This window comes from Stigmatopora argus, chromosome 16 (genome assembly GCF_051989625.1).
Source record: "Stigmatopora argus isolate UIUO_Sarg chromosome 16, RoL_Sarg_1.0, whole genome shotgun sequence".
Classification (NCBI taxonomy): Eukaryota; Metazoa; Chordata; class Actinopteri; order Syngnathiformes; family Syngnathidae; genus Stigmatopora; species Stigmatopora argus.
The window spans coordinates 4110572-4127491 of NC_135402.1; the positions used below are offsets into that span (position 1 = coordinate 4110572).

The window sequence follows — 16920 nt, forward strand, 5'->3', positions numbered from 1 at the left end:
TTTTTAACAAGAAACGTGCGAGAATCTCCCTTAAATGATTCCGCCTTGAGTATTGCATTGCTTAGCAAAACAGATGGCTGATTATGTCCGTCCATTTGTCTCAATGCAAGACAAGTGATGTATTTTTGTTAGTTTGAAAGCTTTAGTGACTAACCCAGGGAAAAAAAGGATGCTGAAATAAACTTGAAATCCAGTACATGTAGAAGCAAATCACCCAAATTCACCTTGCGCGTGCATTACTTGAATTTCATGACAATGTAGATTATTTTTCAGAGGCAACAATTTAATCTAACATGGCTGGTGATTCATCATTTGCAGAATTATACACTTGATGTATAATAAAATGATGCCTTCAATATTTTTAAGGGTTATCATTGTCAAATTCAGAAGTAGATTTAAAGATAAACCTGGATGATCTTATTATATCAATCTAATATGTAATTTTTAATCATTTGCGAATAATGAAGATGTTAGTATTAGGCTTGCTACAGAAACAATATGGCTGTGTTTTCCACTTTCTATGTGTTGAAAATAACCCTTTTTTAATCATTCCCACATATTGTCATGCCACAAACCGCAAGAAAAGCTGTCATCAAAAATTAGCTTAAACTGTTCCGGTTCTAGCTTTCTGCTTTCCTATTCACAGAGTCTTTGTCTAGAATTGACCATGCATGCAAAAAGGCGACACAGTAAACTACACTAAAAAGGCGTACTTTGCTGTGTAGAGTGAAAAGAGATGAAAAAATAGATGAATAAAAATAAACCTCACTAGAGCGAGGTCAAATCTAATGGGATCCTTTTGTTGCAACAACATGGTAACCAAATGATGCAGGAAAGCAACTACATTCTTGATATTCAACATGTAGCACAAATGACAGAGATTTTGTGGTGAGTGTTTTATGATGGTGCTTTTCTGTAGCCAAGACCTGATTTTCAACACTCAGCTCTGTCAGACGCCGCTGACGCAACCTGTGTGATTGAACGTTGGGCTGAGTACTAAGTGTTCCCTTCCCAAAGGAATACAATTTGTAATCAGAAACTGTATCGGACATATAAAGCAGACAAGACTAGAAGTAATAATACATATTTGGAAAACAAAACAAAGAGTAGTCCCCGGTCCAATTGGTGAATAACGTCAATGAACGAATTGGATGTCGATAACCGTCAATGATAACCACTGAGTTCATTGTGCTACCATCTTCTTAAGGAACGTGCGATTTTATTACGTTTTTAATTTTGACCCAGTCGCAGGTAATAAAATAAGCAATATAGTAATGCCACCATTGGTGTAAATAGTGTGTTTGTTTGGTTATCTGGTGTCTAATTTGTTCCATGGCCTTTTGTTACAGCTATTCTGTGGATCAGGGAGCTTCTGCTGCTGGAAAGGTGAGCTCACAAAAACTTAAATTTTCTCCCCTGGAAATACTGTTTAAATTCTGATATTCCTTTACTGAATCCAACAATGTATTTTACAAAGTCCATATTCATCCCATCTTCAGATTTATCACATTCTAACAGAAATTGAAGTTAAAAAGTCAATGGTTATTCTTGTTTTCATTTAAATTAAAAACAATCTTTTGCATTCCATTAAATTCCCCACAAAATAACCACATTATTTCGTTATTTATAGAAATAATGAACGAAATGCATATTTTTACCATTTCAGGTTGTATAGTCTACAACATGCTTTAGTAATATCACCCATAATCAATAATAAAGTACACCACATAAGCCATTCGTTTCTGATAAGAATAAAAACAAACAATATTGCTTTCCATTACATTGTGACACCACTGTACTGACCCAACACCCCGCCACCGCGCCCCCGCCCCCCTTCCTTCATATATGTGTCCCCTTCCAATGTCGTAATGACTTTTAAGCAAAGCAAAGGTCAAGGCTGTGTTGGAATGAAGAAATATTAGGAGGGATGTTGGAGCAGACAGCTGCTGATGAGAGGGGAGGCAGTGTAGAAAAATAACAGCTCACTTCTTATTACACACTCTCTGATCGACATTATTTTCTTGACAGATGGGGGGGGGAAGTACAATCGGAGGGTGGGCAATATTTAGAGAAGAGACATGTATTAGTTCCAGACAGCTGCTCTAAAAAGGCTTTATAAACAATCTGTTTACACAGTGCAGTGGGGGCAGCAATTAACCACGCACTGAGGAAAAAAAAACGACTTAAAATGAGCCTGCGCACACCACTGGTTGGGCGAGCAGAAAATGTCCAATTATTGATTGTTCGTGGTGTCGGCAGGTATGGCTCCAGCACCCCCTGAAGCCTTCTTAGTAGAAGGGAGATAGATTATTGATTGATATATGTACTTTTAGAATGCGGGGAAAGCAGGGAACTGAATATAATTGTTTTTCTAACAGATCCAGAGCTACAGAATATGCCTGTAAATTAAAGTACATCAGTTTCTATCCAACCTAACCCAATTTTTTTCAACTAAGAATAAGGGAATTAACCATACGGTTTCAAAAATTTTGGTGAAGCGCACACTTCGAAACAGACCGACATCGCTGAAATTGTAGCCTATTGCTGCACATAAACAGGTTTATATGCCTACCAGTCTCTCCTACACCTTGACTTAGTCTATAAAATAAATGGGGACTGTCTCCCAGAAGTCTAGTGAATGCATGTTCAAAGTGAGCCTTTTCTTAGAAAGTAAACGCAGTCAATCCTAACGACACACTCGATACACGGTTGAAAGAAAAAATTCTCAACATCACTTAAAAAAGGACAATAAAATAATATTCATCCTACTGGTAAAAAATATTGTCCCACAAGTATTAAAAAAAATTAGCGTGACCTTAATGAATACGACATTTACAATGACATGTATCTAACATACTAGTTATTTCAGGACCACGGCCAGTGATAACAAAATTGCTCTATTGGAAGACATTTTTGCCTCATTATGTACTTTACTCAATGCGTCAAGTATTCTAAACTGTTGTCAAATCTGTTTGCCTTTATCCTTATGCACTCAGCTTGTGTGCACAGCTGACTTTCAGTACACTTGGACTGTGGTATTGCAAGGGAACTCTAAAAGCGTAGTGCAGTGACGCATACTGTATTCAACGTGATGTTATTCCATTTGGAGTTTACGGCTAAGTGCCAGACCTCAATACTATGGCACACGTAAAAACTTTAAATTATACCAGTGATGAATGAGTTCAGCTTGAGAACTGCACCAAGGGAAGCTGTGTTTCCAAATGTTGCCCTTTGAGTATCTCAGTAAAAAAAATGAGCTGGGAGGAAGAGTTTGGACTAAATAAATATGTCGAAACAACACAATGAGAGTTTTAATCTGTAAAAATAAGATCAAAATCTCATCACCATTTAATAAGAATTTAAAAAAGAGTGTAGAGAAGGTAGGACCACACGAAGGTACAACCTTTGTTGGACCTCCACTGCTGAATATCCTAATACTGTTCTCTAATTGGGTGATTTGAAAATCATTTTAAGCTTTCTTTCTTGTACTACAATAAAGCTTTGTTTTATCTTCCTCTCAGCTGGTGCCTTTGGATATCTCTGATCATATCGCATGCCATTTCGCATGTCTGGCCCACACTTCTCTTTGAGTATTCTTTCTCTTTCCGGCTTGTTATCATCGCCCTGAAGCCAAATGGGGTGATGAAGCTGCTTATTTACAGATAGGTCGCAATTCTTCATTGCATCATTAATTCTGATCTGATGCATTTGGGTTTAACTTGATAGGGGCTTAACAAAAAGGAATGAATAGCAAACAAATTCATTTGGATTACTTTATTTGGGAACGTTTGTGGGATGTCTAAATGGGGATCAAATCTTACCCAACCATGTAAGAAGCAGAAAAGTACATACTTATTCATATAGCACTATTACACTACAGCATTAGCGATATAATGTATGGTTTGAATTAATAGAACTCCAAAAGAATGTGAAGAAATGTGATGTAAGATGAAGACATTTCATCACGACACATGCAATACATTGTCACTTTGCTAAATCACATGAGCAAAAGAAAAAGGAAAAAAATATTTGTATGATCAATTCATCGTGTTCTCCAGATTTCAATGTCACGAGAAAGTAAATTCTACCTGGCATGACCTTTTGCAACCTCATTGTCTCTAACTTGAAATTCTGATCAGCCCGCAAACTGACTCTATGGCTTGTAATTTTAATTCTCTATGCATGAACAAGTAGTGAAGTTGTATTGATAAACGGCATCCGTCTTTTGTGAAGACTGAAACATTGCTAGCAGGTCCACACTTTCATCTCAAAGCACTCTCATTAGTCTGGCCGATGGCAGAACATTATAGCTTGCACTGCGATTAAATCAGAACGGTCTCCGTGAGCAATAAAAACATCCTGTAATGTCATCAATTCGTCTTTATTTGACGTTTTGCTTGAGCAGAGTCACTGAGAAAATGTATCACTTGTATCTTTGATTGCGAAGGTGTTTTTCAGATTGCCTGCATTGAGCTGTAACACTGCGATATATATTGAGACATCGTTAAAGAAGCTTTTGATGAACATTAAGTTGGTCTTTTGAACATTGGTGTCATTGCTTTCAGGTAAATTAATGGTAGTAATGCACTGTTACATTGTTGGATCTCAAAGTTGTACAGAAAGATGCTAAATGCAGGTGGGAGCGTGACCGGACACTTCGTCGCCGGACACTTCGTCGCCAGACAGTTTGTCGACCGGACATTTCGTCGACGGACAATTTGTCGACGGACAATTCGTCGCGGGCTAGGGGATAGTGGTTAAGGTTAGTGGTTAGGATTAGGGTTAGGGGATAGTGGTTAAGGTTAGGGTGATTATAATTTTGGGAGAGAGAGATGTATGTTGTCCTTGTGCCCTGCAATTGGCTGGCCACCAATTCATAGTTGGTTGGGGTAGGCTCCAGCAGCCCCCTCGATCCTTGTGAGGATTAGCGGTTCAGAAAATGTATTTTCAAATTGATTTGGTATCTGAATGGCTTTAAAATGTGATCATTCACTTCCAGCATCTCCCAGATCAAATGAATTTGGCCTTTATTGTGTCAATAGCACTGAAACGTGATCAGTCCAGACCAGCCTGGCCTATACAAATGGATTTAGGATCTATAGCCATTAATGGCAGGCAGCTCATGAGTTAATATGGACTGATCAAAGATTTTAACTCTCGTTGTTCAATAGCGAATACATCCTGTTGCTCTTGTTGATCAGGTTTTTTCAAAGCAAAGCTAGCAGGCAGCCCTTCAAAGAGCCACAAAATCAATTTAGCAAGGTGAGTCCTTCCATGTAATATCTGCTTAGTGTTTTGAATAAGGTCCCCGACTACCATATGGCCCTCTCGTGTCATGTACCGCTGCCAGCTATTGGCTTGTCCTCTGCATAAAGCCTTTCAATAGACTATTGTGAGCTATATTTAAGCATCGGTGAAAATGATGTAGGCCTACAGTATGCCCTGCGGGATTGGTGCTGTGATTCGACAGTAAAAAAAGTATGGGGCCTGTCTCGTATCTCTTGATTAATACACTTTCTTCTCGTTCTTGTGCTCTTCGTGTAGTAGGTCAGGTTCTATCTGGGTCAGCGTTGATCCGGCTTTATCGAATTTGCTCTCTTATCGATTGGAGGTTGAACGTTGGGGCGTGTTGTTCGCGGCGATAATGGCAAGCGTCAAGCTCATCTAGCATTTGAAGAATCCAATGAAAGAATGAGACGACGGACTGCAAAGGTCCAGCAAATTAGCCACTGTTTCTGGATCTCCCTCAACTGTGAAATGCGTTCTTGCATAGAATGTCCTCCCGAGCGGAGCATCATTAATGCAGTTGAAAGGCGACCAATTTTATTAGCTCATTCAAGTGCCAATCTGTCCCATAATAGGACGGCGAGAGACACGTTGGCTGCTCAAATGCCTCGTGTATTCCCAAGGATTGACTCCCCGGCGTCCTTCAGTGAAATAGTCGCAGGGAAAGTATAGATAGAGATTTTTTGGAGCTGGATGTGATTAGGATTCAAGAAATGTATTGGCAGAGTTCACCTTGGTCATTAAAGAGTTGCTACCTGAAACCCAGACTTTTCAATAGCCACTTCCCATAATACAGACTGATGATTGAAAATGCGAAGACCGAGACAGGCAAATGGGAGTCTGACTCTTCTCCGTGTTTCTGACCGGTACGTGAAGCTCAGCACTTTGAAGTCGTGCCTCATATTCAGGGGTTAGACCTATAAATGATGCATGGAAATCACAAACATGAGTGGAAATACATTTTGCCTCACAAATTGATTTGAAGTGTAGGGTTTAAAGTTGCTGAGGTTTAGAAAATACATTGTATTCCTCAGAAACCATGCAAATATGTTTGATTTTTGCTAGATTTCCAGTGTTACCATTTTTTTATCCCCACTGACAAATGTAGTCATTTAAGTAAATTGTTAATATGCTGTTAAATAATACAATTTTGAGTGAATAACAAGATTAACATGGTACAATTTGAAATCACTGTAAACTCAATGTAATGCTTGAATCTCCATATTCATTGTAAGAAGTGAGAACAAACAGGAGGCAGATGCAAGCATTAATATGCGCTGCTCATCAATTTATATAGTGATAAAATCTCAACCCTGTGATTGACTGTTAGACTAGCTTGGATAGCTATAAAAGCTGTCGTCTGCCCACACGTGTGGAGAACGCTCCCGGTGTCCTCCTGTAAGCTTTACTGCAGATTTATCACTGCATGATGATTGTGGATGATGTTAGGACAGCAGGAGGTCGATAATTTATACGTATGGGAAGAGACAACTGGCAGTTTTTTGGCCATTTTAAGTAGGATGTCATCTTTATCGGGCCACTTTGATAAGTTGCCTATTTTTGTTTTGAATGTAGCCCTCCAATTTCCACTCCTGTGTCTTTAGTTTTTGCCCTTCTTTCCTCCTGGGACATTTTGTCCTTATTTTTCTCACATAAAACACCAACAAGTGTAATAGCAGCCAGAATGCTTAAGCACCCGTCTCCTATATTCTGTCTTGGCAAACAAGTTAGACACAAAGATCAAACATGTTAAACTGTGAGAGTCAAAAAGCCACACCACGCATTGACAAGCCAAAATAAACATACACACACAAAAAGAAGCAATTAAAATCACATTATTCACCCTAACACTTTCTTCCCCTTACTTATAATTTGTTTTTAATGTGCCCTAATGAATTTGAATGTGTTTTAAGAGAAAATAAGAATAAGAGAAATATGAAAACAAGGCAAAGAGGCTCACTATGTACAAAATATGATAAGAAGCAAAGAGCCTTATTCATTTTGGCCGAGAGCCGCGTGTTCGTCAGCCCAAATCTGTCATCTCCATCTTGGTTGCCATTCCCTCAAAATCCTATCCATCACATGCCATTCCATGTCTATATTCCCGACACTACTTCACTCTTTCATTCTCACTCAACTTTCCGCTTTATTTCCTGAAGCCTTTACACATTTTTCAATGCATTTTGTCCTATTTGAAATGATGCAGTGCTAAATATTTGCATATCTCTCCAGTCTGGTTTTTACAAGGGTGTGGCCGGATCGCAGGTGACCTTGTCCAGCCTGGTAAACCAATCCAGAGCCATGCTAGAAGAGCAAGCGCGTCACCTTCTGACTGAAGCGGAACGGCAAACTATGGGATACTACTTGGAAGAGTACCGGGATGGTCACATTGGCGTTGAGCAGTTAGTCATGGCGCTCTTCGAGTTGCTCAACACGCATGCAAAGGTGAGCCATGAGAGGCCAAAAGAAAGGAATATTATTAAATGTATGTCAATTGTGAATATTAGCAAGTAGTGTAAAAAAATACTGAAATGTGGAACAGTTTACAGTTGGTCCAAATAAGCTACTCGACTAAATTGATTCTCAACTTGAGTGGTTTGATGGACTCAACCATCTTTTTCTTGCCGCAGTTTTCTCTCCTGTCAGAAGTACGAGGTCTGGTCACCCCGCAAGACCTGGAACGGTTTGATGGGATGGTCTTACGCCGAGAAATCCAGGCTCTCAAAGCCAGACAGGGCACAGCGGGAGAATCCACGCTCCAAGCGGACACTTTATCCATGGTGTCGTACCCTGACACGCTGACTTCATCTACAGCCAGCTTCATGACCAACACCACTCTTAGCTCCGCCCGAGTAAGTGTTGTAAAGTTATAGTCTCTCAATGGTGTGTGTGGAGCTTGATTTATTTTTAAAATAAGGATACAGTATTTGAAAAGATGTATTTTTTCCCCTTCACATCTACTGTATAACCAACCAGGAAAGGCTGCTCTGGCTGGTTGATATGATGGAGGTATGAGTAACTTTTGAAAGCGATGACGATTGGGGCTTGTTCAATTCCCTGTGGGCAGAGGTTAGGAAAAAAGACAAAAAGAAACATGCTCTTCTCTTTATTACATATTCCCCCAGACAAATATATGGAGTTCAATTGAACATTATTTTTATGAAAGGATTTGTAGCCTCTCAATTTTGTCCAATTTCATCTCCAAAGGCTGCCTATCTTTTCCCCCCCATTTCTTTCCTATAATTGGAGAGCATAATATGGATTTGTTAGCAATTTATATGTAATCTCAAATTATTTTGACTACCAAGAAAATCTAATGCAGTCTTTCCACTGAGTCATGTTCAGTTAAAATGTTTTTTTGGTTCTGCAGTGTTTTTTTCTGCTGTGGTTGCCTTTTTTAATACAGTGGATAATGCCAACTTTAGAAATGAATCAAAATTTTGGGGAAAATCGTGGCATAATAACAACCCATTTTTTACGTGTTATTTACTGAAATATCAAATCCTCCTTCGCACAAAGTTGCGTGCATTTTTCCGTGTGTGCATAGTTGGAAGCATGCCTTTTTTTGAAGATCTTTCCACTGTAAATCAAATTTTCCATTTGTTTTGGGATGAATGCGCATCTGTGTGACATCTGCTCACACGCTGTTGCACTCTTGATGTTCACATTTGGACTTTTTTCTACTTTCTGTATATTTTCTTTGCCATCATCCTTTGGTTTTTCTTCCGTCTCTTTTAGAATGACAGCGTGGTGGATACAAGTCAGGAGGATCCTTTGGAGAGTCTGAACACACTGCTAGCTGACATCTCTCTGGTGAGCCCTGCGGCATGTTGCACAAAACATGAGTTCGGTCCGATAAACGGGGACGGCGTACCAAGGAGAGGGGAAGAGGGCTTGAAGACGGAATTTGCAAAAGGGAAGCTAAGCCATTGTAGAAATGGATGAGGCTAGTGGACGAATCTAACCTGCAGGCTTTGCTAGATTTGAGTTTTTTTCGGTGCAGGAAAAGAATTTGCACCAAAGCCAGGTAGAAAACGGTCTTATTTATTGAATGGAAAAAGGTGAGCAAAGGCCAATGATAATAGTCCACTCTTCTGCCAACGTATTTATCTCAACAGGGGGTTTGAAAGCAAGCGGAGGAAAAAAAAGCTATTAGTCAGTCAATATTCTTAGCTGCCTACTTCACAAACCATTCTTGATTTTTCTATTGTTAATGTTTTTTTTCCACTCATTTGAGTTCTCAGTTTCACTCATTACTGACAAAGCCACTTTCAGTGTCCTTCATCCCATCCAAGTATGTGTCACTCACTTTCAACTTAATGCGAGTTGAGTGATAAACTCAATCGCTGCCGTTGACAGGGACGGAATTCAAGGGTTAGAATTTGGATTACACTTTAAGAATCTTCTTGCGTTAAGAAGTCTTTGGTTAAATGTTGTCTTCTAACATGCAGTTTGTCCTTCCCACATCCCTAATCTATCGTGGTTAAGAAAAAATATATATCTATATATAAAATATGCTCTCACTTCAGGATGACGTACAGTCCACCACAGCAGACTCTCCCCCCTCCTTCAAACCTCCACCCCCATCAGGGGTGCAGAGGCGCAAGAGTAGAAGAGAGCAGCTCACCAAATGTCCCTCGTCCGAATCCGCACACTCTGACTTGCACGTCACAGCACCCGCTCGCCCCAACCACTACAAAAAGCCAGTTCGCGCCTCCTCCTCGCCATCGCTACATCCCAAACAAGATCCTCCCGCGCCGCCTTCCCGGGACTACGCGGCGATCCGGAAGACCGAACTCTTTGCACCGTCCAAGAGTGGACAAAAAACAGCCAGTCATTTGTCCAAGGTCGCCCAACAACAACAACAACAACGCATCGGCCCTTTCCCACGCGTTCAGTCCCCGAGTCGGGGCGGCGGCGCCTCGGCCAGTTTGCCGCCTCCGCCCCTGCTTCCCGCCCCTGGTCCACCGCCCTCGCTTCCTTTTAAGCCAGCCACGTTGTCCAAAGTCTCTTCTCCGGGCTCTAAGCAACAGTTTGTTACGGTGGAAGTTCACAGACCCAACGGGGAACCGGACGTCAATGAGGTGCGCCCGCTGCCACAAGCTAGAGGTGAGAAATGGAGGTCAAATTTAAGTACATTAGGCCAAGTTTTGAAGTCACAATACGTTCAAATCGTTACACTAAAATGGAGTAGATGGGAGCCAAACCAAGTGGTCTTCAGATCCGTCAAAAATCATCTGTGCGCATTTTAATTCATGATTTTATCAACCCAAGAAAATGTTTTACATACATTTTCCGTACATATAAGGCATTCGCACACATGAGCGAGCAAATTTGCATCGCTTCATCGCCCACCACGCTCAAAACACAAACAGTAGAGTTTGAATTACAATTAAATTAGCATAAAAGGTGGACTCAAATCCAGATCTATCTTGGACTCAGGCTAACATTTATTCTGCGTAGGTGCTAAATTATCATTTTTGGAGAAAGCTCAAATACGTATGCAACTCGAATTACTCAAATTATTCGGAAATTAAAACACAGACCTGATCTTTGCGCTAAATAATTATACATTTTCCTTCCAATTAAAAACACTTTGTTCTTGAGTACCATCAAAATCTCATTTAAACATGTGACAGCAACACTTCTTGCTGCCTCACAGCCAATATACATCTTAAAAGCACCAAATTACTAAAGTCATTACATATGTCTTCCCTTTTTATATTGCTCCCAAATAAAATATCCCTAATGGAAGGAAATACTTTTCCGTACTGAATTTTTCTGCAGCCATGGGAAGGGAAAAAACTAAGTACTTTTTTTTTTTTACTGTATACTCATCAAGAGCATAGCAACCGAGCACAGTGCATTTATAACATCAATTATTCTGTATGTAGGGGGAGAAAAATACGAGAGAAAAAAAGTACTGACCATTTGGATTTACATATTGCCGTTGTCTATCATGTCTACACTAATTGGCCACAATATTATGGCGACAAGCAAAACATTAGTGTTTTGGTTTCTTTGTTTCTTCACATTAGACAGTCAACATTGTTAGCAATGACACGCCCCCTCTTTTTTTTGGTCTTGGTAAAAGCACATTTGCCATAAAGAATGTGTCCTGGCTATTATTAAATCGTCATTATGTTGTGCGTCGTGTTTGTAGCAAACACAAAGCAAACAAACGCAAGATGAATGTGTTTTACATGAATTACATCAACATAGCATTTTCCAAGATCTGTCACAGTCACAAATATTTGGTTGAAATATACAAAAACACTTTTCATCCACATTTTTGCATACCACATCCCATCTCTCCTTTTAGAAATACTTTAAAAAGAATATTCAGTCAGTTAATAATACCTCTTCAAAATGAATTCTTGGCTATTGAAGAAATTCCAATTATCAGTTTTTTAAAGACCTGTTGAACTAGGTGGTTCACTCCAATTATCTTCTGTTATTTGAGATAATAATTACATGCTGTTTATATTCTATATATGTATATGTTACCATGATAAGAACAGACAATTTGCATAAGCAATTACTAACATTTTCTTATTTAATGCCTTTTTCAAGGCCTCTGAATAGTGTGAAAACAAAACATAAACACATTTTCAAGAGGAAGCAAAACTGATTGGATTAAAGTAGAGTTAAATTAAAAGGTGCAACCTGTACATGTTTATGTACTGCTGTAAAACGAAGATTTCTTGCAAACAACAATGCAGAATTGGCAAACATTGAAAATGCTTTAAGGGAAATACCCAAAACTTTTAAATACATCCTAATATGGCCAATGCGGACGTCAAACTTCAAGTAGATCAGACTGATTTATTTTAATGCAAATTGAAAATCAAAGCATTTGAACAGGGGACTAAAGCGCCTATTTAGCGTCGAGCGAATGAAAGTGCTGATATCGCGTGTGCCTGCTCCCCCCCTTAGGTGGCGCCCTGTCTCAGCTGTCAGACAGTGGTCAGACTCTCAGTGAGGACAGCGGCGTGGACATAGCTGAGTCAGGACACATCAACAAAGACAGCAGCTCCCATTCCTCATGCACACGACACCCTCAAGACAGCCAGGGGGGCGGGGGGGACCACCCCACCAAACCGGTGAGGGTGTACTTCCAAACAGCTGCGGGCCCGACATGAATGAATGAGTGTATTAATAAATGAGGGATGGGGGGGTAAGTTCTACTTGAGCTCTACCTTTGTGAGGACCAATTGATTATAAAGTATGTTATTATGCAAAGTTTGAGCCTAAAAAGGAGCCCCGTTATGTTTGACTGAGGGTCCTCTGCCTCCCCCGCCTTGTTGATGTAACGCGAGGTAATAGATGGAAGCGCCGGTGGGCTTCTGTCGCACTCGCGCGGAGCTATTTTAAGAACAGGCAAAGGCTTTTGTTGCACGCAGTCCAGCGCCGTTCAAATGAGCGTCAATATTTTCGCAAATAAGCCGTGAAGTCTATGCCAAATCCAATTGACGTGTGTGAGAGTTTTGACATTGTGAGATGGTCATTTTGCTTCTTTTACAGATTCAAATGGAGTGTGTAAGCATTTCATGAGGCTCGTGTTTCAATTGGATTCGTAGGATTAGCAGGGGGAAAGTTTTTCTCCGTTGGTTCTCATAAATGTACGAGTTTAGGTCCATGTGGAACATTTTCTCCCTCTTTTAGTTTTCCCTGAAATTATCCATGAATTTTATTTTTATTTATTCACCCAATGTTCCATTCTTTTATTCCATCCACAATGGCAGCGCAGTGAGGGAGTTCAATCCATAATTAGGCCTTGTTCGTTATGGGATGGGGAAACAACTGACATACTGTGAATCAGGATATTTGCATTCTGGGAGGGAAGTGTGAATTTCCTCGTAGGATTTAAGCAATTGTATGCATGTGTTGGGGCGGCAACAACAACTTGGAGAAATATGTCAGTCAATCAATTGTCAGGTTTGTCAAATTTGAGCCTCGCAGAAGTCTAGAATTTGAAGCATGATCACCCATAGCAAAAAAATAGAACTCATTTATATCTCTGCCTGACTTCAGCCAGGTCTGTTGGAGCCCACTTCCACGCTAGTGAGGGTGGCGAAGAGCGCCAGTACATTGGGCATCGCCATCGAAGGAGGAGCCAACACCCGGCAGCCATTGCCACGAATTGTCACGATACAGGTAAGCTTGGATGATGTCATCCTGCTATTGATAACTGTTATTAGTACATTGGCACATTTTAGATGAAGATTTCTGTTTTGGCAGCCTGTGTTCATGTTCTCATCAATCTGTGTTGATATCATTGGCCCCCTACCACATGTATATAATATTCTTAAAAGACCATGGTATACATTTTTGGGGGGGGGGTGTTCGCACGTGTAGCTCTTTTGTGACACAATAATAAGGGCAAGTGTCAGTAAATGAGTAATATTTGCCAAATTTTAGTTCATGAACTAAACTTTCTGTATGTATGTGTACTGTAATTTACTGGCTACTATTTTAACCGGGATGGGGGGGTAAGTTCTACTTGTTTCGGGAACAGTGAGCAGCCATGAAAAAGTTGACACCTTACCACTTTAAAGCAGAAGTGACTATCTTTGGCCATGGAAAAAAAACGTAAATATTATCAATTTTTATGACAATTTTTTAATCAGGAATAATCATTGTATTTTTTAAAATAATTATCTATGTAAATTACTATGGTCATTAGAATTCAATTAATAACATTGAAATGAATGAAAAACAGAGAAATAAACGCTGGTTACGTTCTTTTATTTTTTTTAACATAACACGTAACTGTATTTCATAGCAATACTAGATATCCAAATAATTGAAACCATGAAGGCAGACTGAAATCTGTATTAAGGTTTACCACACTTACAACTTAAAATATTAATTCATAAACTATACTAACTAAATAAAATAGTAAAAACTTAGTTTGAAATGACAGTGCATGTCTTCTAGTGTAGGCAAGAAGTCCATGGATTTGCTCCTGGCTATAACATGCAGAGTTTAAGCTTTTAAAGCAAGATCAGAGCAGTCGCAGGCAGTAGCTAACAACATTTTCAATGCTGTCTACTGACCTTCTTTCTGGTGAGGTGGTGATTGGAATATAAAAAATAAAAAAAAGAATCCTGATTGCAACACAGTGGAGGAAAGGACGCCAAATCAGCACAAGGTTTTAGCCTAGGTTGGAAAGATAGAGGAAGTATGGTTTTAATATAGGACTGTGATTTGAGCGTGGAAAGAGGAGGAAGAAAAGGTCAGGTGGTGTGGGTGGTTGCATATTTTCATATCAACAAACAACCACTGAGAAATGCGTCTCTAGCCAACATATTTATCATCTAGAAATATTGTGCAATGCTTACTTTGCGGACTAATTGGAGGTGCTTGGTCATGGTTTGCTTTTTAATAGTGCTGTAGATGACGTTTTACCGCCTTGGATTTATTAAGTGTTACTATTTTGCAGCAAAATGTGTAGAAGACTAAACTTACAAAGTATAAATGCCCACCAGGCTGATTTATGTTAAATGGTCCAATTACTGAGTTGTTAATTTATAGTCTTAACAAATCGCAAAATGCCTCAGAAAATGAATTTTCGACCTCCATTTCACAGCCAACTTCCAAGTTAACTCTATTTCCAAGGCGACATCTTTAAACAACAGCGGCACGGTGTTTTTGTTGTTATTTGAAGCCGTTAATATCATGGCCGCCTTGAGGTCCCACTTAAGTGCGAAGTAGGGAGACCGTGGGCACCTTCCATTTCCAAGCTAGGAAAGTCCGATTTTATAACTCTTACCTGGGGAAAGGTGACTTGGTGTTATTAGACCCTTGAGCAAGGCGCGCAAACTGATTATTTCCCCAAGCCAAGACCGAGCATCAGCATGATAAACTGGTTTTGGAAGGCAACAAATGGGGTGGAAGGAAAAAGAAAAACATTCATTTTCTTTCTGCCTGTCCGAGGGCCATCGGTTTCCGTCCAGGGGACAGATGACGGCATCAAATCCCAGCCGGTACACCCTATTATTCTGTCCCCAATGTGTAACAGAGTCAATTTGATGTAGCACACCTTTGGCTTGTGTGCGTTATTTCTTCTCTGGCCAACACAGCGCTCAGTGCACGCCAGGCGTTATCTCTCCAAATCAGCAGTTCTCAAGTGCCCGTTATCACTGCGGACTTTCAATCACGATGACCGAACGCTCTACCAGCATCGGGTAATTGTTGCAGGCTCCGACACTAAATAACACATAATAATATTGTAACGGTAGAACGATCTTGGCGTGGAAGCCGTCTTAGTTACGTTAGTAAGGTCAAGCTGATGCGATATTAAACAAGCGCGATGAAAGAGAAATATCTGAAAATGTTTTCATACATATCAACAATGATTTTGTTTTATTGCTATAGTTAAATTGGAGCTAATGGTGTTAAACGTGTTCATCATTTTGGGTTAAATCGATGGACGGCCTTTGAATCGAATCTTGTATAGTAACCACCCTAAGAATCAATAATGTATTATAACATAATGAAATAGTTTTGCCTCCTCTCAAAAGCCCCAAGATGCATTTACTAGTACCGTATTTTCACGACTATACGGCGCATCGTATTTTTAGCCGCAGTGTCAGTAACGAGTGCTATTTCTGTATTTTACACACACAAAGGACGCACCGTTTTTATAGACGCAGCCAGGCATGGCAAAACATACACCAGCTTATACATACACGCTACACCCACACGCTAAAAACACGTTTTTAACAAGGCAACGGAAGCAAAACTGAGTTCGGTTGTACTTTATTTAGCCATTTTACAATTTACTCGCGTCATCATCACCCACAAATCCATCAAAGTCCTCATTTTCTGTGTCCGAATTGAACAATTGTCCAACTGAGTCATCGAAAACGCTGAGTTTTATACGTTCGTCCAGGTGGCCACAATCCATTCGCAAATAGTAGCTAGCGTAACTATTCCAACGCTGTCTTCCATGCTTCGTAAAGCTGTGTTGATGTCGATGTCCAGGCCACAATCCATTGGGTGTATTGACAAAAGAACTATATATCCCAGCAGTCACTGCGCAGTACTTTTTCTATGGGGAACATAGTAGAGTCGGGGGCTGCTTGCCGTAGTTGTGAGAGCTGTGGAAGGATGGTGTACCCTATCGACTGATTTATTTTATTTTATCGTGATAACAATTTTAGTATTGGTCCATATATAAAGCACACTGGATTATAAGGCGCCCTGTCTATTTTGGAGAAAATTTAAGACTTATGTGCGCCTTATAGTCGTGAAAATACGGTATATGTCTCCCAAAAAAAAGTACTTTCGTGTCTGTGTGCCTTTGCTCTCCTGTTTCATTATTCAAATCATGTGGTGAACAAATGTGACATTTGTTTTACGAGCGCAGCTGCTAAATAAGGTGGACTCTTTCACTCGCGGCAGATTTATTCACTGCAGTGAAACCAAGTACTTTTGCAGTCGTGTCGCATGGTTCAATAACATAATACTAATCATTTGCACAAGTGATTGACCATGAAATACATCTGCCAAAGAAAAAGATAATCGAAGCTTAATGGATAACATTGTGAGGGTACAAAACATTACGGAATTATTAGGTCGCTTAATTGCAAAATTGGAATTTTGAACAGACGCCGACACAATGCCCTT

The 16920-nt window shown here is 39.9% G+C and overlaps 1 protein-coding gene across 4 annotated transcripts in view; it reads left to right on the forward strand.

Annotated features, from left to right (window-relative positions):
- The window catches only part of whrna (whirlin a), a 46481-nt gene that overhangs the window by 24445 nt on the left and 5116 nt on the right, over positions 1–16920 (forward strand). For 2 of the 4 annotated variants that reach the window (XM_077622935.1, XM_077622936.1), the window contains exons 5-11: positions 1350–1386; positions 7519–7731; positions 7917–8138; positions 9025–9099; positions 9816–10395; positions 12223–12389; positions 13321–13443. In XM_077622935.1, coding sequence (XP_077479061.1) covers positions 1350–1386; positions 7519–7731; positions 7917–8138; positions 9025–9099; positions 9816–10395; positions 12223–12389; positions 13321–13443 — 1417 coding nt within the window. The remainder of the gene's footprint in view (positions 1–1349; positions 1387–7518; positions 7732–7916; positions 8139–9024; positions 9100–9815; positions 10396–12222; positions 12390–13320; positions 13444–16920) is intronic. The other 2 variants (XM_077622937.1, XM_077622938.1) reach the window with 2 other exon arrangements.